This window comes from Chrysoperla carnea, chromosome 2 (genome assembly GCF_905475395.1).
Source record: "Chrysoperla carnea chromosome 2, inChrCarn1.1, whole genome shotgun sequence".
Lineage (NCBI taxonomy): Eukaryota > Metazoa > Arthropoda > Insecta > Neuroptera > Chrysopidae > Chrysoperla > Chrysoperla carnea.
Genome location: NC_058338.1, coordinates 2,446,003 through 2,470,135, shown reverse-complemented (window position 1 = coordinate 2,470,135; position 24,133 = coordinate 2,446,003). Strand labels below are relative to the sequence as shown.

The 24,133-nt window shown below is 32.5% G+C and overlaps 1 protein-coding gene across 1 annotated transcript; it reads left to right on the top strand.

The window, feature by feature from the left end:
• The first annotated feature begins 384 nt into the window (after positions 1-384).
• LOC123294103 (5'-3' exoribonuclease 2 homolog) lies at positions 385-23,908 on the top strand. Its single transcript, XM_044875188.1, has 9 exons — positions 385-635; positions 820-1,396; positions 1,605-1,763; positions 2,197-2,528; positions 2,887-3,108; positions 3,178-3,321; positions 3,401-4,434; positions 5,070-5,191; positions 23,227-23,908. The coding sequence occupies exons 1-9, from the start codon at positions 561-563 to the stop codon at positions 23,613-23,615; spliced, it is 3,054 nt and encodes a 1,017-aa protein (XP_044731123.1). The 5' UTR covers positions 385-560; the 3' UTR covers positions 23,616-23,908.
• Positions 23,909-24,133: the final 225 nt, after the last annotated feature.

Genomic DNA, 24,133 nt, shown 5'->3' with positions numbered 1-24,133 from the left:
CACGTACGTACTGAACCAAAACTCGTCCTACATTGAGCATACCTTGTCTAGTTCTACCAAGGCTTACCCGTCCTAGCTCAACAAGTGTTAACTCATGACATTTTCATTTATTTCCATATGTTATCAAAAGCAAAAAAAAATGTCAAATTTGATATAAAATTAAACTAATCATACAAATTGAAAATAAAATGGGTTTTAAATTAAACTTTGCGATGGTGTGACATCTCTTTGATAAATTAAATGAAAACATGGCAACTGTGTATTTTTATTGCCCTTGCGTTGTATTCGTCAAGTATCAGCTATCAAGTAAAATATTTGTGTTTGTGGATATCGTGAAGTGTTACATCTTCTAACCAAAAAAAAAGCAAAAAACATATTTTTCCCAAGTTAAGTCTTTTTAGAAAAAAACAAACATCGATAACGTATGGTTATTTTGTTAATGAATACTTAGAATTCGATTCGAGACATAATAATATGGATCAGATTTGTAATATATAAATATATTTTTATAATAATTTTATTCAAAACGAAACAATAATAAATTGTTATTGAAAGAAAACATGGGAGTACCAGCATTTTTCCGTTGGTTGAGTAAAAAGTATCCTTCTGTAATTGTGCATTGTGTGGAGCAAAAGGTAAGTAAAATTTGTTTAGACAGAGAAATTTAAAGTGCTAATTTAGGTAGAAATGGAGTCAAATTTTTGACGTCTTTGAAAATTTATTTTCTATTGTAGGAAAAAAAAGCATTTGATCGAGGAATTGACTCCTCAGTCAGTCAGTTTTTCCCATATTTTTTCTTATTTGTAAAATTTTGTTTAGGGTCAAAATATAAATGGAACAAAAGTACCAATCGATTCATCACAACCGAATCCAAATGGCGTGGAATTCGATAATTTATACCTAGACATGAACGGTATTATTCATCCGTGTACACATCCCGAAGATAAACCGGCACCCAAAAATGAAGATGAAATGATGATCGCAATCTTTGAATGTATCGATCGTTTATTTGCGATTGTACGACCACGAAAACTTTTATACATGGCTATCGATGGAGCAGCACCACGCGCCAAAATGAATCAACAACGATCACGTCGTTTTCGGGCATCCAAAGAAACCGCTGAAAAAATCCGTGAAGTTGAACGTATACGTGAGGAATTATTAGCAAAAGGTGCAATCTTACCGCCAGAAAAACCAAAAGGTGAACACTTTGATTCGAATTGTATTACACCAGGGACACCGTTTATGGCACGATTATCAACATGTTTACATTATTACATACATGATCGATTAAATAATGATCCGGGATGGCACGGGATTAAGGTTATTCTATCCGATGCGAATGTTCCAGGGGAAGGTGAACATAAAATTATGGATTTTATACGAAAACAAAGAGGTAATTATTAATTTTAGGAGTTTTAAGTTGGGGAAATACGGCAATTGGTCTAGGAATCAACTTCTTATCAAATTATTTTTATGGGATTCGAGGGAAAATGTTTGTTTGGGTGTACTGAACAAAATCATATTCTTGCGAATTTATGCTTTTTCAATTTACGCTCATAATAATGTGGCGCTGGAGTAACCTTACTTAATTTTTTGTTTAGCTCAACCCGACCACGATCCAAATACTCAACATGTTTTATGTGGAGCAGATGCCGATTTAATAATGTTAGGTTTAGCAACACATGAACCTAATTTTACGATAATTCGTGAAGAATTTAAACCGAATAAACCAAGACCATGCGATGTTTGTGGAGAATTAGGTAAGTTGTACTTACTTTACATCAAAATATGCCTCTCTCGCATCGACTGGGGGTCCCCCGATCTAATTTGTATGAGCAGTGCTCCACAAAGAGGCGCCAAGTTCTTTAACGAAGGCTAAAAAAAGGGAAAAACGACAAATTTGTATGTGAAGAGTCACACACACGGTGGCGTCATTTATGAAAATCCTGTGCATTTAAGAGTCTTTTCAGAAAGGATGCAAATTTAAAAGTCTATAGCGACCTCTTTTGGTTCAAATGAATGGGGGTGATTTTGGCAAATTGAAGGGGATTTCCAGTAGGGAAAACCGCTATTTTCGACATTTTTAAGATTTTGTGCGTCTGCATAAAAGTTATATAAACCTCCTGGGATTGGGGACACTCGGATTACACAGATTTATGACCTATTTTCTATTTTTGTTGTTGTATATTACAGGACATGAAATGAAAGATTGTGAAGGTTTAAATGAACCAGTCGCGCAACCAGGAAGCGCACTTGCCACTTTAAATGAAACTGGAATGGATTTAGGCAGTGAAGGTGATTTTATATTTGTACGATTATGTGTGCTACGTGAATATTTGGAACGTGAGCTACACATGTACAATTTACCATTCAAATATGATTTTGAACGTGTTATCGATGATTGGGTCTTTATGTGTTTCTTTGTTGGTAATGATTTCTTACCACATTTACCAAGTTTAGAGATACGTGAAGGGGCTATCGATCGTTTAGTAACATTGTATAAAGAATGTGTTTATAAAACTGGGGTAAGTATTTGTTTTTTAAACCAAAGCAGACAATCATAGTGGCCAGGGAAATAGTCATAAAAAGATGTTTCGTAATTTACTGAATCAAGGGGCTACTACAAGCTCATTTTCACTATTTTCATATTTTCGATTTATAAAGCAACATTCCTAACATATTGCTTGTGAGAGGAGTAATTAGAATTCTCTTTTTTAAATATTATAAACCACATGAAGTTAAGAAAACCGTAGTAACATTAACGATATCGAAGGAAATCGAGAATCCTTAGCGAATTTGAAAGTTGATTCTTGTAGCCACTCTCTGGAAGACATTATTAAAATCCATGAATTGGCAAAGAAATAATTTAGAATATCTTTACAGGGTTACATAACAGACAGCGGTGATGTAAATTTAGATCGAGTTCAATTAATAATGTCAAAACTAGGTGAAGCCGAGGATGAGATATTTAAACGACGTCAACAGAATGAAGAAGCATTCCGAGCTAGGGAAAAAGCTAAACAACGACGAATGGATCGCCAACAACAATATAATTCACAACGTCCTAATTGGAATATAACAAATAATACACAATTTGCTCCAACGGTAAATATTACCTTACAAAAAAAAGTCCAAATTTTATAGAAATTATAACTTTTTTTATTGATTTTGTAGCCCCTCGGACAAGGAGCTAGTCCCATACAAAATGCACGACAAGAAATTTATAACATACGTAAAGCTGGAATGGAATCGTTAATTCAACAACAGATGCGTTATGTATCGCAAAAAGCTGGATTAGGAGCATTTTTAAGGCCAGAGGTATGTTTTTTTTTATAGATTGGTTGAATTTGACTCCTGTGGGGGCATAATAGTTACGATATACTTGGTTTTTTCGCAGGGAAGTGGAAACCAAAATCAAAATCAACAGCAACAAAATTCCCAAGAACCACGTGGTACGAAACGTAAACATGACCAAGTAGAAGTCGAAGATGAACAAGCACATGATGAAGTCCGTTTATGGGAGGATGGTTTTAAAGATCGTTATTACGAATCGAAATTTGACGTTGTTCCCGAAAATGTAGAATTTCGTTACAATGTAGCCCTACAATATGTTCGTGGATTATGTTGGGTACTTCGCTATTATTATCAAGGATGTGCATCCTGGAAATGGTATTATCCCTATCATTACGCTCCGTTCGCATCGGATTTTATTAATATCGGTGGTTTGAGTACGGAATTTGAAACGGGAACCGAACCATTTTTACCGTTACAACAATTGATGGGTGTATTTCCAGCTGCAAGTAGTGCACACGTTCCAAAACCATGGGCACAATTAATGTCTGATCCTGAATCAACAATTATTGATTTTTACCCGGAAGATTTTAAAATTGACTTGAATGGAAAGAAATTTGCATGGCAAGGAGTCGCTTTGCTACCATTTATCGATGAAAAACGTTTATTTAGTGCGTTAGAACCATATTACGATCAGTTGACGGACGATGAACGTCGACGTAATGTTCGTGGTGATGATCTATTGTATGTATCGCGTAAAAACACTGGCTATAGTTTTATTCGTGATCTATATCAGAAGAAAATCGGAACGACAGAAATTCCAATTGCATTTGAAAATATCCAAGGAACAGTTTTACTCGCTGACGAAAATGTGCCCGAAGGAGATAATTTACAATCACCAGTGACCGGTTTATCGGTAGTTTGTGATAATGCCGTGTATTGTGTGAAATTTCGATATCCAAAATATCCGGAAGGTTTTATCTTTCCAGCGATACGTATGAAAGGTGCAAAGGAACCACCGCGTGTATTGAAACCAGGTGATTTAGATGAAGCGGCTTCGAAAGCATGGCGACCACAGATTGGAATGGCACAAGCTACACAACGGGCATCTTTATCAGATAGTGGTCATCGTATGCTTGGGTAAGTATCGTATACAGGGTGCTGCATTTATTGTATTTGTATATATATCGGGTGCCCTTTTTTTCTATATAAATGTTTAATGTGGCCATAGACAAGTAAAATAACTATAACTTCGTAAATCTTATATATTTAAACGAGCAATTCTTGTATATATGTATATCTACAATCTCGGAAACGGCTTCAACACTTTTCATGAAATTTAGCATGCAGAAAAACTGAAAAATATGAGATTGAAAATTTTACGTTAAAATTGCTACTATAATTTCAAAAGAACAGAATATTTCGAAAACCATTAAGTTAAAGTGAGGTAAACCTTAATGAAAAATACCTTTATTTTGATCTAGAATCTGAAAATGAAATAATAAACAGGATGCCTATTAAAAAAAATACAACTTTGATGCATTCCGCGTTTCCGGCCACCCTATATATTACAAAAATAATTTTTTAATTAACTAACTCGTACTCAACAGAAATTTTGCTTAAATCAAGCCGTTGAGCCGTAATTTTCCGTGTCGTATAGCGTGATCAACCCTATATATTAATGCAAAAGGTACAGCGCACAACGAAAATTTGGCAGGAGTGGTAATATTTTTTTATGATGTTAAATTAATTTGACAATTTTTTCTCCTCCATAGACATTACGGACAGTCACGTCAACAAGATTCTCGAGGACAAGGTGGCCAAGGAGGTCAAGGACAATATGGTGCCGTACCACCTCCAGCGTCCTTACAAAAGTCTGGATATTCACAGTATCGAGGTTTGTACTGTTTTTTTTTTTGTGTTTGTTTGTTTGTTTTTTTTTTCTTTTAATTAAACTTTTTATAAAAGATGTCCCAAAATTAACGCTATTTTTAAGAGAAACAATTCTTAGATATGAAAAAAATACAAGCATTATTCACTGTATATAAGAGATTTCAACAATTAACTCAGTCAATTATTTATTTTCACTTGTATGTGATCAGTATACACATCGTCTTGGAGTTTTACGAGAATATGTAACATATTTCGTCGAAACTCGTTATTCGGATGTTTTGGGGACAGCTGAACACGAATGTCAATACGAAAGAGGGGAACGACTTGGGGGTCATTTTCATTGTAAAATTTGTGTTCAACGGCTCCGAATATCTGATGTTACTAACAAAATTTTGGTACGGGTGTTCATAAAATAACTATTTTCGGTTGCCCGCCTGTCTGTCTATAGACACGATAACTGAAAAACGAAAAAAGATATCAAGTTGAAATTTTTATAGTATTCTTAGGACGTAAAAAGTGAGGTCAAGTTCGTAAATGAGCAACATAGGTCAATTGAATCTTGACATATGGGTCCGTAGTACCCATTTTGTAAACCATTAGAAATAAAACAAAAGTTTAAATGTAAAAAATCTTCCTTATCAAAAAATTAACAACTTTTGTTTGAAACATTTTTTCGTATACATCACTGTTTACTTTTGAGGGCGCAAATTAGGCGTAAATTGTATAGTATATATGTATTCGGTGTGGCTATCCGCACAATACCGTTTACGGTCTAGACCGTCCACGGTATACCGTATACGGTCTATTTAGACGCTGTATGAAATTATTTTTGCCCTTTTATACCGTGGGGCCCTTATACCGTTCACGGTATACTTTTTCACGGTATACTCTTAATGCCGTCGAGCCCTTATACCGTGTGCGGTATAGTCTCGTCCACGGTATACACAATATAGATTGGAAGGCTTATTTGAAGCAAATGAAATATACCGTGTGCGGTATACTCTCGTCCACGGTATAAATTATACAGATGGGAAAGCGTATTCTACAGAAATGTAACATACCGTGTGCGATATACTCTCGTCCACGGTATACACAATACAGATGGGAAAGCGTTTCTATAGAGATTTTTTGCCGTGCGAGGTTTTTAACCGCACACGGTAAGCTATAACACACGGTATGCGTTTATACAGAGATTTTCAAGCCGTGCGAGGTTTTTAACCACACACGGTAAGCTCTAACACACGGTATGGTATATATCTACTAGGAAGTAAACTACTGTGACTTGTGCTCCACTGCACAAGTCATAGTAAAGTACTGTGACTTGTGCTCCACTCCACAAGTAATTGTAAAATACTGTGACTTGTGCTCCACTCCACAAGTCATAGTAAAATACTGTGACTTGTATCAGTTGTACATTATGTACGGTATACCGTGTATACGGTATACCGTATACACGGTATACCGTATATACGGTATACCGTATAGACGGTATACCGTATAGGCGGTATACCGTAGACGGTATACCGTATAGGTCTATTTAGACGTGGTATGAAATTATTTTTGCCTTTTTATACCGTGGGGCCCTTATACCGTTCACGGTATACTCTTTATGCCGTCGAGCCCTTATACCGTGTGCGGTATAAGGGCCCCACGGTATAAAAGGGCAAAAATAATTTCATACCGCGTCTAAATAGACCGTATACGGTATACCGTGGACGGTATTGTGCGGATAGCCACTTGCATATGTATTATATGGGGAAATCATAGTTATTTATGTGTGACATGTATGTATGTGTAATGTGATAGAGTAATCAACACTGTCTTTGCATGGTATTTCAACAATTAACTCAGTCAATTGTTTGTTTTCACTTTTTAATAGTAATGATTTGATTTTAAACACATAGATCTATGTAACGTACGTACGTATGTCGTCTATGTATGTTCACTATAGAGTAGTTTGTGTACATACGTTATATAATTTATAACGTATGTCATTAACAATAGTTATATAATTATTATATAAGTCACGTGACTATGTTATTAAAAATTATATGCAAACAATCAAATAATAATAATAATAATAATAAAGTGTGACTGACTGACTAACTGTGTGTATGTGTATGCATTATTAAACTGTTTATTATTTATCATTTATTATTTATTATAAATATGTCAATCATATTTTTATATTTATTTATTCTTTATTTTAATAAGAATCTTAGATTGTTAGAGATCTTGTACAGCCGTAGTATCTGATAGAGGCTGTTATTAAGGCTACGTTGTTTACTTTCCAAAACATTGACAGTCAATTATTGATATAATCAAGAAAGTATAATCAAAATATGATTTAGTGTTCTGGGATCTTTTTATACCAAGCATTATATGTAATATGCAAGGTATAATAAGTTTAGTCCTAAGTTTGTAACGCTTAAAAATATTGATGCTATGGACAAAATTTTGGTATAGGTGTTCATAAAGTCACCTAAATAGTCCATTTTCGATTGTCCGTCTATCTGTCAACTAGATAACTCAAAAATTAGTTTTTGGATCGATTTTTCTCGATATCTCACAAATTAGCCGCCCAATTGTTAAATGAACCCGATTTTTGAATTTTTTGGGTCAATTATACCTTATAAACTGTGTTTCATCAAATTCCGAAACACAAAATTTTTTTAGATTTTTTGGAATTTTTTGAAGGGGTACCCCTTGAAAAAAATCGAAAAATTTTTTCTGTTTCAGAATTCGATAAAACTCAGTTTATAAGGGTATTTTGACCCAAAAAATTCAAAAATCGGGTTCATTTAACGATTGACCCAGAAGAAGTTTGAAAAAAGGAGTTTTTGGATCGATTTTTGGCGATATCTCAAAAAATAGCCGCCCAATCGTTAAATGAACCCGATTTTTGAATTTTTTGGGTCAAAATACCCTTATAAACTGAGTTTTATCGAATTCCGAAACACAAAATTTTTTTCGATTTTTTGGAAATTTTTTGAAGGGGTACCCCTTGAAAAAAATCGAAAAATTTTTTCTGTTTAGGAATTCGATAAAACTCAGTTTATAAGGGTATTTTGACGCAAAAAATTCAAAAAACGGGTTCATTTAACGATTGAGCTAGTAGAAGTATGAAAAAAACGAGTTTTTGGATCGATTTTTGTCGATATCTCAAAAGTTAGCCGCCCCATCGTTAAATGAACCCGATTTTTGAATTTTTTGGGTCAATTATACCTTATAAACTGTGTTTCATCAAATTCCAAAACAACAAAATTTTTTCGTTTTTTTGAAATTTTTTGAATTTTTTTGAAGTTGGGTTGGGAAAAAATCAAAAAAATTTTTCTGTTTCAGAATTCGATAAAACTCAGTTTTTAAGGGTATTTTGACCAAAAAAATGCAAAAATTGAGTTTATTTGACGATAAGGCTAGTTACAGCATACTCAGGACGTAAAAAGTGAGGTCAAGTTCGTAAATGAGCAACATAGGTCAATTAGATCTTGACCTATGGGTCCGTAGTACCCATCTTGTAAACCATTAGAGATAAAACAAAAGTTTAAATGTAAAAAATGTTATGGCGACCAACAGACGCCATATTGTGAACAAGAATGTATGTATGTGGCACATTAGAGACAAACGCGTGGACTGATTTTGATGATTCTGACGTCAGTCGATTTGTCTTAACCTTGCGAGTGCTACTGAATATATGATAGTTTAAGAGTGAAGCTGTTATTTTTGGGACTTTAGTTATGAAATCTTAAATTAGTGTGTTTACCTTCGTTATCCTATAATACAGTTTAATAACCCGTCTTAAATAAGATTACTAGACAAGATATTTGTCAATATTTAGTTTACGCCTGTATGTATCATATTAGAAACATCAATTATAATCGAGAGACCATGATGTAAATAAAATATCGTATGCATGATTAAAAGTAAACAAAACCGTAATAATAAGTAACATTAAAAACAGAAATGTCTTCATACTTTAGCTAGACTTTCCTTATCATATTAATAATTAATTTTCAATTTTTGGAAAGTTTTTCATTAAATAAACATTTTAGTTGATTGATTAAGGATAATTGAATAATTGTATTTTAAAAATTTAATTGGTTTATTTATTATTTGTAAACAAACAGATCAACATCAGCCTGTAGCAATACCACAGGGCATCCTCCAGATAAAATCAATCATTTTTGTGATTACACACACACAATTATTTTTTTAATTCTATGTACAGGATACAGGATGTTCGGGAATAATTATTCAGAAAAAGTAATATCTTAAATAATTTATGTTTAGACAATTTAAATTTCATCATAATTAATTGGTCACAAAAATTGACCATACTTTTAGTATCATTAAAAATTGTTAAGATCTCCTTTTTAACCCCCGACCTCAAAATAGGAGTGTTGGAAAATTTGATTGCTATATGTGTCTGTCTGTCTGTGGCATCTTAGCGCCTAAACGGATGAACCGTTTTTGATTTTTTTGGTACCATTTGAAAAGTAATTTAATGGAAAGTGTTCTTACCTATGTGTCAAGTGCAAATTTAGGGTTCCGTATCCTAAAAATTAAAAAAAATAACGATGATCTTCAAAATCGGCTCAGTTTGGAAAAAGCTTTAAGAAAAACTGTAATTTATTGAAGCGTGTTCTTAGAGGTGTTTCAAGTGCGAGTTTAGGGTTCCGTACCTGAAAAATTAATCGGAGAATCACTATGGCGATACCCACGAATGATGTTACTAGTGGATATCTTCCTCTTTGTAAATTAGGTACTTTAAACGCTCATATCTTTCATACTAGTAAAGATTTTTAAAAACCAACTTCACTTTTCTATTCTTAAAGTGAGAATTTTTCATTTGAAGTGATAAAAAAATTGAGTCCGATCCCCTATTAAAAATTTAGATGATGATAATTGGTGTTGATGTGTAGATTGTGGACAACCTGTATTTGTATTTGATTGGATGATTCGGTATTCATAATTTTTGATAGTGATAATGATTGTGATTGTGATTTTATAAAAGAATCAAATTGTCAAATTAGGCGTGTGCTGTGTATTTGACACCATAACAAAAGCAACCAATTACTAAAACTCATTCTATTCTAACTACAATACAATAAAGTATAATACAATACTACACTACTACAGTACTACAGTCACTGTTCACTGTATTAATAGTCTAGTCAACATGTTCAAATTGGTGAAATATAAAGATCCCTATATATATTACTAGCTGAGAACTACCCGCTTTGCTGGGCAACATCCCCACTTGCACCCCTCCCTCCACATTTCCCTGCGTTGGATAACAGTTTTGTAATGTACACGTCATGCTCTTTTATTTGATACCCCACTTAGGTATATTTGTAAATATTCGATATTTCCTTCCCACTTTCTCGCTACACCTTTCTACCCTCCGAGGGCTAAAAAAATTTCTAAATGTAATTTTAAACATTCTGACCAAGTTTTGAACTATTAAAAGCCATAATTGAAAAATATGAATTTTTTATTCATGAACACCCCCGCAACCCCCCTTGTGGGTGGAATTTCGTAAAATCCGTTCTTAGCTGACCTCTACTTGGCAAAAGGAATATTCCTTTCCAAATTACAATTCTCTAGGTCTTATAGTTTCAGAGATATCGTGATGAGTGACTATCTATCTATATCTATAGAAAGTCTCCTATATATATAAGATAAACTAGCTGTGAACTACCCGCTTTGCTGGACAACATCCCCACTTGCACCCCTCCCTCCACATTTCCTTGCGTGGGATAACATTTTTGCAATGTACACGTCATGCTCTTTTATTTGATACCCCACTTAGGTATATTTGTAAATATTCGATAATTCCTTCCCACTTTCTCGCTACACCTTTCTACCCTCCGAAGGTTAAAAGTAGATAAAAACAATAGATCTTTGAAGCTGATTGTATATCGTGTCAATATTTGAGCTTAATCGATGCACAACTTTTTTAGTTTTTGAAGCATATCTCTTTCAACCCCTATTTCAACCCCTTACTCTACTATAATATGGATGTATTATACATAAAAACCTTCCTCTTGAATCACTCTATCTATTAAAAAAAACGCATCAAAATCCGTTGCGTAGTTTCAAAGATTTAAGCGTACAAAGGGACATAGGGACATAGGAACAGAAAAAGCGACTTTGTTTTATAATATGTAGTGATGTTAAAGTAAGGATGTTTGTTTGTTTGTTACGCTTTCACGCAAAAACTAGCGAATGGATTTTAATGAAACTGTACATCATTATAGCTCATACATCAGAATAACACATGAGCTATAATTGATAAAGATATAGATACTAAAACACTTTTGACATTTACTATTTTAAGTTTTTTCCAGAAATCTTTAATTTATGGTTCAAAATGATGATCACATATGAAGCAGAGTTAATGATTATCATTTTGAAATATAAATTAAAGATTTCTGTAAAAATTTAAAATAGTAAATGTCAAACAATTCATGGCTAACCTTTTCTGATATACTCAATGAATTATGACTACTTTACAATTTAAAAAATTGAAAACTGTGCATATCTTTTAGCTGCGTAAAACAATCGCTTCAAGTGTTATTGAAGGGGAATAAGTGGGATCAAGAGAGGTTGAGGCTATAATGCGTTGGTTTTTACTTTTAAGCCCAGTGAAGCTGGCGGGTATCAAGCTAATTATACCATGTATATATGAAATATACATAGTATATTAAGTTTAGTCCCAAGTTTGTAACGCTTAAAAATAATGATGCTAGGAAAAAAATTTTGTCATATGTGTTCATAAAATCACCTAATTAGTCCATTTCCGGTTGTCCGTCCGTCCGTCTGTGGACACGATAACTCAAAAACGAAAAAAGATATCGAGCTGAAATTTTTACAGCGTACTCAGGACGTAAAAAGTGAGGTCAAGTTCGTAAATGAGCCCCATAGGTCAATTGGGTCTTGGGTCCGTAGAACCCATCTTGTAAACCGTTAGAGATATAACAAAAGTTTAAATGTAAAAAATGTTCCTTATAAAAAATTAAACAACTTTTGTTTGAAATATTTTTTCGTAAACATCACTGTTTACCCGTGAGGGTGCCAATTAGGCGGATTTTATAATATGTACTATACTTGATTATCAGTTATGTATGTGTCACATGTTTGTATGTGTAATGTGATAAAGAAATCAACACTTACTATGCATGGTATTTCAACAATTAACTCAGTCAATTGTTTGTTTTTACTTGTTACTTTTAGCGCCAGTGAAGCTGGCGGATATCAAGCTAGTTTCTTCTATATTTCACCAATTTGAACTTGTTACTAGACTATATTCTATATAGAATCTCATAGTCTCACACATCATCATATCATCACATCATCACCATACATGACGCTGTTCTCAAGCCCCCACCTAGTCACAGCCAGTCAGTACCCCCTTCCCCCCACCACCACCCCTTCTCTTATCATCTCTACTAGTTCGTTAAAGTAGTAGTACTTGTGTCTCTTATTTGTATTGTATTGTATTTTGTAATGTATTGTATTTTATTTGTTTGCTTGCTGTGTTGTTTATTCGTTTACTCGACTAACTCACAACTCACTAGAGGTACTGGAGCTGGAGCTGGAACTGAGGTTGCTTGCTCTATACGTACTTCTATTGTCAATAAAAGATAGCTCTTACTAGAGCTGACGATGCTGTAAGCTATCGACGACAGGGTGACGCTAAACTTATGCATACATTTTAAAATTGAAATAAAGGATAAAGGACCCCGCAATATTAGATAAGAAAATGACTTTCTGTGAAACTTTTTCAAACCACCCCCAAAATGTTCTTCGGATCATTTTGATCAAAACTCTCACGTTCAGAAAACTTTTTAACGAGATTTATGCATACATTTTAAAATTGACATAAAGAATCCCGCTAGATTAAATAGGAAAATGGCTTTCTGTGAAACCACCCCCAAAATGTTCTTCTTCTCACGACCAGAAAACTTTTTAACGGGTAGTTTTCAAGCCACGAGCGAACAAAGCTAGACATACATTATAGTTATATAGCTTGAAAACTACCCGTTAACAAGTTTTCTGGCCGTAATAGCTTTTGGTCAGAACGATTCGAAGAACATTTTTAGGGCGGTTTAAAAAAATAATTCGTCCCGCTAGTTCAAAATAGCAATATTCTGTAAATATTCAATAAAATGAATCAAAAAAGTATATTCGGGGATTTTTGGGGTCTTTGATCGCAATTTCGTAGTAAGAATGTGGATATACTCCCCTCTCCTAGGGTAATACACTTCCCACTGGCCCCACACAGCAATATTCTGTAACTATTCAATAAAATGGACCAAAAAAGTATACTCGGGAGCATATCGTAATTCTAACTTCGGAATCGTGATCAGCGACCCCAAAAACTTTCGAGTATATTTTTTTGGCCCATTTTGTTGAATATTTAGAGAATTGTATTTTGGGTCTGCGGAAGGTGAATAACCTCAGAAAGGAGGGAGTTTTTCCACATTCTAACTTCGGAATCATGATCAGTGACCCCATAAACCCCCGTGTATTCGTTTCTGGCTCATTTTGTTGAATATTTCAAAGTTTTAAAATTTGCAAAAATCACTCCTAGAAATGGATTCTAATAATTGGCCTATTTGGCCCATAGCAATAGCCAAACTTTCTAGCGGAAACAAGTTAGATGTAGTTTTTGATATATGGACCTTCTTGGACAATTTTTAAAAAGATTGGCCTCATAGGTCGAGGTACAAACAAATTTTTTATTTTACACTTGTTTTTGTCTAAAATGATTCGCCTGATTCATTGTTCCGAAAATATTCTAAATTGTTAAAACAGGATGTAAGTTATATAATTATTATGTCATTTTTAAAATGTAACTATTATAACTGAATTCCTACAGGATAATTACATTATATTGTTCATATTATGTAAGTTATTACAAATATTTTGACAACAAATTTAATAATTCTGTAATTAATTTTAAATACAAAATTATAGGATTTAATTTTAAAAATAATTATAGATCAAAAGGATCTATGGATCTATAAGTTTAAGGAAGTTTAGATAATTAATATTTATCCTTTATATTGAGTTTAATGGATTGAATATAAATAGTATTACTGAGAGTGACCGAGCTTTGTCTCCTTTATTTAGTTACACAGATAGATCCTTTTTTATTTTTAAAAAGGACATCCATTAGAGTAGATAGAATTGACACATTAAATGAAGCAGCAATTCAATTGAAAATTATAAAAATAAGATTATTATCCTGTTTGTGTTTATTTTATTAAACATATTCAAAAATTATTAACTACAAGAATATAAATAATTGAATTTCTCATGTTACTTCCGTAAACGTATTAATAATGACGCTACCAAAGCTAATTTTGGCACATTGGGCTCAAATGTCTTCTAAAAAAATGTTTCGTACAAAAATTATTCAGATTAAAGTGGGACGTCGTATTCTAGCGTCAGATTTGATCTGCGTCATCTGGTTCCTTTACTAGTTAACTCAGATCTTTAACAGTAGGAGATAGAAGAACACTTTAAATTAGAAAGTTGGACCTCATATATAAAAACTAACATATATTGTAAAAAAAAATTTTTACCCAAAAACGTTAGCTTTCCGAGGAAATGCTGCTTAAAAATATATCATTATTCCATTTTATCGAAATGCATCATTAAAGCAAATATCTATATATTAAAGGAATTTTATTTATCTTCACTTCCATGTACGTCCTGGAGTTTTGTTCATTGTTCAGTTTCCGATTTAGCTGAAATTTTACATGCATATGTAAATCGGATGACAATGCATTTTTATGGCAAGTATGACCTTGATTTTACTAGCGTTTCCATTATATTTGATATACTTTTTTTAGTTTTAAATTTAAAACAAGTGAAAACAAACAATTGACTAAGTTAATTGTTTAAATATCATGTATAGACCGTGTTAATCATGCAATCGTTTCTTTTTTGATGTCATGTAAGTAGAGACCCTCTCAAGGGTAAACAGTGATGTTTACGAAAAAAATCTTTGAAACAAAAGTTGTTTATATTTTTATAAGAAACATTTTTTACATTTAAACTTTTGACCTATGTTGCTTATTTACGAACTCAACCTCATTTTTTACCTCCTAAGCACGCTATAAAAATTTCAACTTGTTATTTTTTTTCGTTTTTAAGTTATCGTGTTGTCAGACAGACAGACAATCGAAAAGGGACTCTTTTGGTGATTTTATGAACACCTATACGAAAATTTTGTTTTTAACATCAATATTTTTAAGCGTTACAAACTTTGAACTAAACTTAATATACCTTGATATATATTAGCTATTTATATGGAATAATAATAATGAAATGTTCCAAAATCTTCATATACATAATCTTATACACATGAAAGTAAAACATATACATATAGTTCACATAAACTTTAAAAAGGAATTTTTTTTAAATAAAAAAGAATAATATTTACTTGATTTAAATGTGGTTGAATGGATTTTAAAGATTTAATAAATAAATATAAAGTAATAAATAATATATATTAATATTATTATAAGTACTAAGTAAAAAGTAATACATACACCTGTGGTTTTGTACCTTCATAGCTTTTCTTTGTAAAGATTCTTTATCATTATAGTTAGGGCAGCTAGCTGTTACAACCACTATACTGTCTATATGCATGTACCAACAAAATCATCTTACAATTCTTTTTTAATACTTCACCCATATTACTTATTTCAGTCACGTAGTGGCTGCGTAATATTAGTAAATTATCTTTTTATCCGACTGAGCAACGCAAAGGAGTGGTAATATGTTTATCAGTCTATGATTACGTCCATGAAGGTTATAAAGAAGGAGAAAGATCGCTATGTACTAAAGCATTAGCGCACCTGTCCCTGAAAATTTGTAGAATTTATAGTTCATTTTTCAGCCACCAGCCGCGCTGTCATCAAGAAGTAGTATCTGCGAAGTTAGCTGTTTATGAGTACAAGTAGATGAAGTTAGTTGCATAATGTACAAATTGATATATCATTTCAAATTAGCGCACAACAGCCCGCTTTTATTGATACTACTTAGCGGTCGCAGCGCCCCACTTATTTTATTCATATTTCGGGGACAATATTTTCTATAGCGATCGTTCTCCTTCTTATAACCTTCATGATTACGTCCATCGATTTGTCATAACCTTGCGAGTGCTACTGAAGATATGGCAGTAATCAATATTCAATATGGCGATCACTAGACGCCATATTGTGAAAAAAGAATGTATGTGTGTTTTTCCATGAAACATTAGAGATCGAACGCGTGAACCGATTTTGATGATTCTGGCGTCAATTGATTTGTATTAATCTTGCAAGTATTACTGTCATATATTCAGTAGCACTTGCAAGGTTAAGACAAATTAATTAACGTCAGAATCATCAAAATCGGTCCACGCGTTTGGTTTCTAGTGTGCCATATAAGAACACACATATATAGACTGATAAACACATTACCATTCCTTTGCGTTGCTTATTCGGGTAAAAACCAGCTCGACCCGTGCGGAATTGTACAGTGCAGTACCCTAATCCCATTGATCAATGAACTTGACAGTTAAACTTTAGTAAACTCTCAAATCTGCAGCAGTTATGAAATGAAGAAAAAAAATCGCCCTTGCGTCAGACACAATAAACTCGGTACAAACCCAATAGCCACATTTTTTATTAAAGAATATTCTCGATAAACATGAAAATAATTATGTTTTATGTTCCATTTCAATAAATAATAAAAATAAAAATAATCTGATTTTAAAAACCGCCTTTTAACAATGGATTAACTAGCCCTGAATTCCTTTTTTTTTTTTAGTTTTATTTACTACTAGAGAGTAGTGTCATGATCTTACTTATTAAATCTTTGTTATCAAAAATTTTGATCCTTAAGATTTAATTTTTTATTTGAGGGAATCGGTCGCTCCTTTTTCGTTTCTGTTTTATTTAAAAAATAATTTTTTATTTCTTAAAAATTTTTATTTTTCATGTACGTATTGGGAATTTTTTTGGGGTACAAAATAAATTAAAAATATTGTGTAATCGATAAAAAAAACTATTTGTCCTTGTTGTCAAACTTCGAGAGGGACGGTTCAAAGGGCCTCTATAAGCAAATTTATAGGAAACTGTCTAGGCGACAGGCACGCTGAACGCCTGAATCTGACAATGCATCACAATGATTGCAGAAGCTATCACAAAGATTAGAAGGAAGAAATGATGCCACTGTCCAGCTCTTACCATGAGCAAATGGACTCAATTGAGTCAGTCTTTCTTTCTTCCAATATCTAGAAATTCCCGTAAGATTAACTAAAAATTTACCGTAAAATTGATGAAAAAACTTTTTCTTAATTTCTAGTATTTTATTTGTTCAAGAAAATATTCTAAATTTTAAATTATATAAAACATCCCTTAATTTTCTTGCATTGATTTGACAACCTGTAAATAAAATAGCTTAAGGCCCTTTCTAATTTGAAATAGAATTTGATGTGATTTATTGTTAAAGACAGGTCAACGTCAAACAAATCAAACAATACGGTCAAGTAATCACATAACAAAAGGCTTTTTAGAAATTTAGAAATTACCTTCCTTCATCGAAATTACGAAATTTATTGGAGCATAAAATTGATTTTATATAGTTTTGTTTGTGTTTTCAATGTAAATTTTCCTAAATACAATTAAAATATTTTAATTAGAAATTTACCTTTTACGAGATACTAAAAACTATATTTGGTTCAGGTCCGTGTGTAGTAATCATCCAAGCAGAAGGGTGGGAGGCTTACTCTTTTTTCGAGTAAGACAATATTTTATGATATCAAAATTTGATATTCGTATTTCATTCATAGTGGGGTAAAATTATCGGATTTTGATAATTGATTCGTATTTGGGGGCATCATATTCTGACATCGATTTGAACCTTGTTCTTCGGGTTGCTTTAATAGTCAAGTTATATTCTAAAAGGTAAGAGATAGAAGAAAACTTTAAATAAAAAAAGATGATCCTGATTTCCACGTCTGTCGACAGTCCCTATCATTTCTATAAAGTGATAAAAAAATTTTTTTTGCCGCTTATAAAAATGCAATCTTTTAAGAATTTTTAGAATTTAAACCCCAAATCGCTTCTCTATTCCATGAAAATCTTAGATAATGGCCAATTTAAAAAAAAAACCTAGTTAAAAGACGAAATTTCCTTTTTTTTTAAAATGCTCGATTTCTACTCGACAGAAGTAACATTTTGTTTTAATCACAAATAATTATAATAAAAATTGAATCGTTCACAGAGAAAACAGAAAACGACTATTTTCGATGAAATTTTGCAAATTTTCTCCGGGAATAACCAACGAAATCGTATCCAACCTATGTAATTCGATGGGTTATATTTCGTCTCGAACATTTTCTAAAATAGTTCTTAAGGTACTTAAGATACACGTTTACCTCATTTAAGTGGTAAAATGTTTTTGAACAACCCTGTGTAATAATAGTATAGTAGAGACACATTTTCAAGTAGTATTTTCGTAGCTTTGTACTATATATATGTATAATGTTGTAACCATAGCAACGCACGCTAATATTTCTATAACCTATGATTGTGCGATTCTAACTTCAAATTATATTTATATTTATACATAGGTTGGGACAGAAATATGAAATCGAATTCGAAGTTTTAATTCGAAATTTATTTCCTTAAATTTCCCACAAAATGGGGTTCTGCGGTTATGTTTGTGTCTTCTCATTTTTCAACTTACCTCACAGTTTTCGCGATATAAACGCTAAAAAAACGTAAAACCCTTATGTCTCGAAAATTTTGAGGTAAGTGAAAAAAGTGAAGAGGTAAAAGTTGTTTAAACTTGTCCAAAATATGAGATCCTAAGCAAATATTTGACAGAAACCACAAAATCGTTAATTTCGACATTATCAAATTTTCATCAAAATTAGATTTTTTTTTTCAATCAATTGTATCTCAAAAAAGTTTTCTAAACAAATTCTAAAATAGTATAAACAAGTAAAAACAAACAATTGATTGAGTTAATTGTTATAATATTATGTATAGACAGTGTTGATTACACTCTCGTTTGTTTTTTTCGTCATGTAAGTAAAGAAAGATAGCCACTCTTAATCACAAAGTATTAGAGTGTTTTTTCTCTCATTTCCTCAGTGGATATAGTAATAATAAACCAACACCTACAATTGATGAATATGCGTTTTTTACGAATTAGACCTCACTTTTTATGTCCTGAGAACATTATACAAATTTCAGCTTGATATCTCTTTTCGTTTTTTGAGTTATGGTGTTCACAGACAGATAGATAGCTCTACTAAAATTTTGTTGGTATCAATATTTTTAAGCGTTATAAACTTGGGACTAAACTTAGTATACCTTGATATACATTTCATATATAACAGGGTATAAAAAGACCTTAATTTTAGTAAAATTAATGAAACACAAAAGCCAACAACTAGAAAATACACTTTGTATGATAATGAATAAATATTGAATACTATTAGCCTTGGAGCCTGTGACAGTAAAACTGCACTTACGAGGTAATCGAAATTTTGCATATGAATCAATACTATTTAATGATAGGTACAATATGTACTGGGTGTGTCAGGGTTTATCCTAGCACAAACATATTTTATATTTTTAATAATTACAAGTATTTTTCACTTTCATGGAAATTAATTTGTAAGATACCTTTTTATTGCAAATGTTATCTATTTTCACGAAAATTTGATGTGACAGCTCTTATCGTGTCAGAAAGGTCCGTTACACCGATTTTTAATATATATAACCAATTAAATTTTACATTTATCGCTTAATTACTTTTTTGAAGGGAAAACTTCTTTAGCGGCGTTGTACATTTTTTTTGTAATGGGTAAAAAATGTTAAACTCGCGACAGGCGACAGGACACGTGTCCTGATTAAAAAGCGTAAGACTTTGTCACATTCAGTACACCGGCTCTCGTCCGATCACTGAAGTTAAGCAACAGTGGATACAGTCAGTACTTGGATGGGTGACCAACCAAGAATATAATTTTTTTTGGTTTTTGTTTTTTTTTTTGAAGTGAAAACTTCTTTAGCGGCGGTGAACACTTTTTTTGTAATGGGTAAAAAATGTTAAACTTGCGTCAGGACACGTGACCTGATCGAAAATTCGTAAGACCATGTCACAGTCAGTACACCGAAATTAAACAACATTGGACACAGTCAGTACTTGGATGGGTGGCCGCTTGGGAACACTGTGTGCGGTTGCCTTTTTATTAAAAATATAATTATTTATTTATTTATTTTTTTGAATTGAAAACTTCTTTAGCGGCGTTGTACACTTTTTTGTAATGGGTAAAAAGTGTTTGTTCATGAAATTGTCATGTTTGTGTACGATAGCGCAATAAATAAATATTGTATTCTACCACAAAAATGATACTTTTATACTGATAATTAAAGCAATTCGTGGAAAATTATTACCCAACCATTCCAAAATATCATAAATGCACAACGTTAATATTCAAGTTTTCACTTCTGCCGGCACTCCCGGAGTGCAACCCGTATTTTTTTTAATATGTTCGTTTTGAATTTTACTTTCGAAATATCTCGATATGACAGCTTAAAACTTTTAAATATGTCAAACCAGTAAAAAATAAAAAAATCCTGGCAAAAAATATTTCTGCCAGGATAAACCCTGGCCCAACCTAGTCCATATTCTACTTATCATTAAATAGTATTGTTTCATATGCGAAATTTCCAAATCTGTGCAATTTACAGTTTAGTTTCACTGTCACGGGCTCCAAGGCTATACGTAAAGGACACGAATAAAGAAAGAAATGGGATGAGAGTTAGAGTTTGGGGGGATCATAGAGAGTAGTAAATTTATTGTACATTAACTGTTTCTTTGTTTCAAAAAGCAGCTCACACAGAGTAAATTGTACCGATTTCTAAATAATTGTATATATGTATTAACTCTACTGTATGTATGTATATTTTCAGGGAATAACAATCAGGAAAATGCTTTTTGAAAATACTACTTGAATAAGACTCGTTATCATCATTAAATGTTGTTTGATTGCGCTTTTAGCTTTCTCGCTTACCATTTATATATTACTATACCATACCATACCAATCTCATACTCACTATTATATTTTTAAATGCATGAGATTGTGTGGAAACACGTTCGAGCACAATCAATGACTATGGTTTGGTAAATAATGATCACCAAACTTGGCTTATGATAAATATAGACAAAGATATTAAGAACTAAAAACTTTGTGAAGAAAAGTGATGAAGGAGAAATGAAATACTGGGAAAACTAGAAATTAAATATCGATGGAAATGATTCTATTTTTTTATTCGGGGGTTTTCGGGGCCGCTGTACTCAAATATCACAACAAAAAGAACCCAGAGGTACCTAGTGCCCAGAGCAGATAGTATAATACACCACGTCTCTTGGAGTTTTACGAGAATATGAAACATATTTCATCTCTGAGCGTCAATTTTTCATCAGCCTTGGGTACTGAATACTTCAAAGGCCATTTTCGTTGTGAAATTCGTGTCCAGCGGCCCCGAAAACGCCCGAGTAACGAGTTTCTACGAAATATGTTACATTTTTTCGTAAAAATCCAAGATGGGCGCCAGGTAGGTTATATTGATTGTCCACGAGGGACATACTTAGGCCATAGGACCCCATTGTATGATACCATATATGTACTTGACCACCATTCCGCTCATAATTTAAAAAAGGGTACCATGTATCTCGTGGGCAATTGTTGTTCTGATAATCAAATTCAGGGACACCAAAATCGCGAGTATGGAATTCGAATCATTTCCATCGTTTATAGACGCCCTCACGAATCGAATGAAAAAAGGTATCCATTACTTGTGTTATTACTTACCTTCTTGTAAACAAAACCAGCAAAATAAAGAATTTCACTAAAATAACTCGGAACTATACAAAAGAAGAACTTGGTCCGATTTTTATATTTGAACTGTAGATCGAAGCGGTATAACATTAGCATCAGAGCTCAGAGCTTTTAAAACATATATATTTATAAAATGTTTTTAATATAAAATATTATGAATGCGAGAGTTTAAAAATAAATCATCAGCCCGAGTCAGTCACTAACAGTTACAAACCCTGCTTTTTTTTCACAAAAATGTAACACAATTTTTATAAAAGGACTTGCATGTATCTGTAAAAGTGTGGTTTGTTTTTGTGTATATAAATTGTAAATTAAATTTTTTGGGGTTATGAGGTACCGGCTTTTAACCAGTCAGCACTCGCGTCAAGAATTACCGTTGGAAATTTTTCCAACGTGTGAGATACTCGCTTTAGACGCTATTACAACAAATTAGAAATCACGCTATAAGACCTATTTCGGCGTTAAATTAAAATTATAAATAATGGAGATAGACTTCCGGTAGTAGGAGTTTTTTTTATTAATGGTGTTGACCGCTTTTGTCTGTCTGTCTGCCTGTGGCATCGTTGTGCCTAAACAGATGAACCGATTTTGATTTATTTGAGTTGAACTTGTTAACTAGACTATTCGTTGTGTGCGTAGTCATGGTAGGGACAATAAAATCGTTGCCTGCAGCGCTACATGTGAAAAATTTTGGCGTTAAAGGAGACTGTTACTGACTAATTTGCAATTCTTTACATGTTAATGTTATAGAAAATGTCAAATTAAAATTAATGAAAAACACTAATTAATTAAACTTAATGCATTAAAAATTGTGAAAATAAGAAATCAAATTGCACAAATATTATTTTTTAAATGTAAATTATCATAATTATTTATTTAAATTTTTGAGACAATAATATTAAATTTTCAATGTAAGTCATAAATACAATCCATACAATTATATATGCATCCATACAATTCTATAATTAAAGTAGTGTATCGTTACCATGGAAACGCCTCCAATAAACCTCACGCACGGTGCGAATTGATTAATTCAATCTCTCTTAATACAATTTCCCAATCATTTCTCAAGTAATGTTTCAACTTTAATGGATCTGCTAAAATTCCATTCTTTTTACAGGTAACAACAGTGGCGGCGGTTATTATCACCAAAACAACCCTAATAACAATCGAGACAACAATCGTCGTGGAAATAATGATTACAACAATTCAGGAGGTAGCAGCGGTTATAACAGTAGTCGTAACAATAATTACAATAATCGAAATAATGATGGCTACCATACGTCCGGTTATAATAGTAGAAATTCCAATTCTAGTAGTGGGGGAAACAATGGCGGTAGCAATTATAATAGTAATTATAATCGTGGACAACAGCAACAACAACAATATGGCGGCAATAATAAATACTATACTAACACTAATCGCACTGGTAATAATAATCAAAGTGGTGGGGGTAATAATCAAAATTCCAGAGGTGGGGGATATCAAAATAATCGTAATCGCAGATAATAAAATTAATTGTAAATATTTATCCAATTTGTGTGTCTTTTAATTATTCTTGATTACGATTAAATCCGATAAGAAAATTTTTTAAACTATGTGGAAATGGTAGGGAAATAAGTTTCTCTATTAGTTGGAAACGGGAAATTTCGAAGAAAGAATCATTCTATGCTTGAAATTCCCTATTTGGATTGTTTCGGATTTAAAAGCCATGTTTTTGATATGATAATGGTTAAATTACAATACGTCTTAGAATCTAAAGTTCCTAGCCTAAGCTTTACCTATAATACATCATCTTATTAATTAAAAACCTCGAAGTATATAAACCGTATTTTCCGTCGTTTTAAATGGAAAAACCATTGATATCTAAAATTAATATAATTTGGACGGGCAAGCCGTCCCTAAAACTAGACTTTAAAGAAAAGGAATGTACGTGGGTCAAATTGGCGCAGTTCATTGATTTCCGCAAAAGGATTTTTGCGGGATGATTGGAAATAGGATTTCGAAATGATTTTGGATGAAAATTT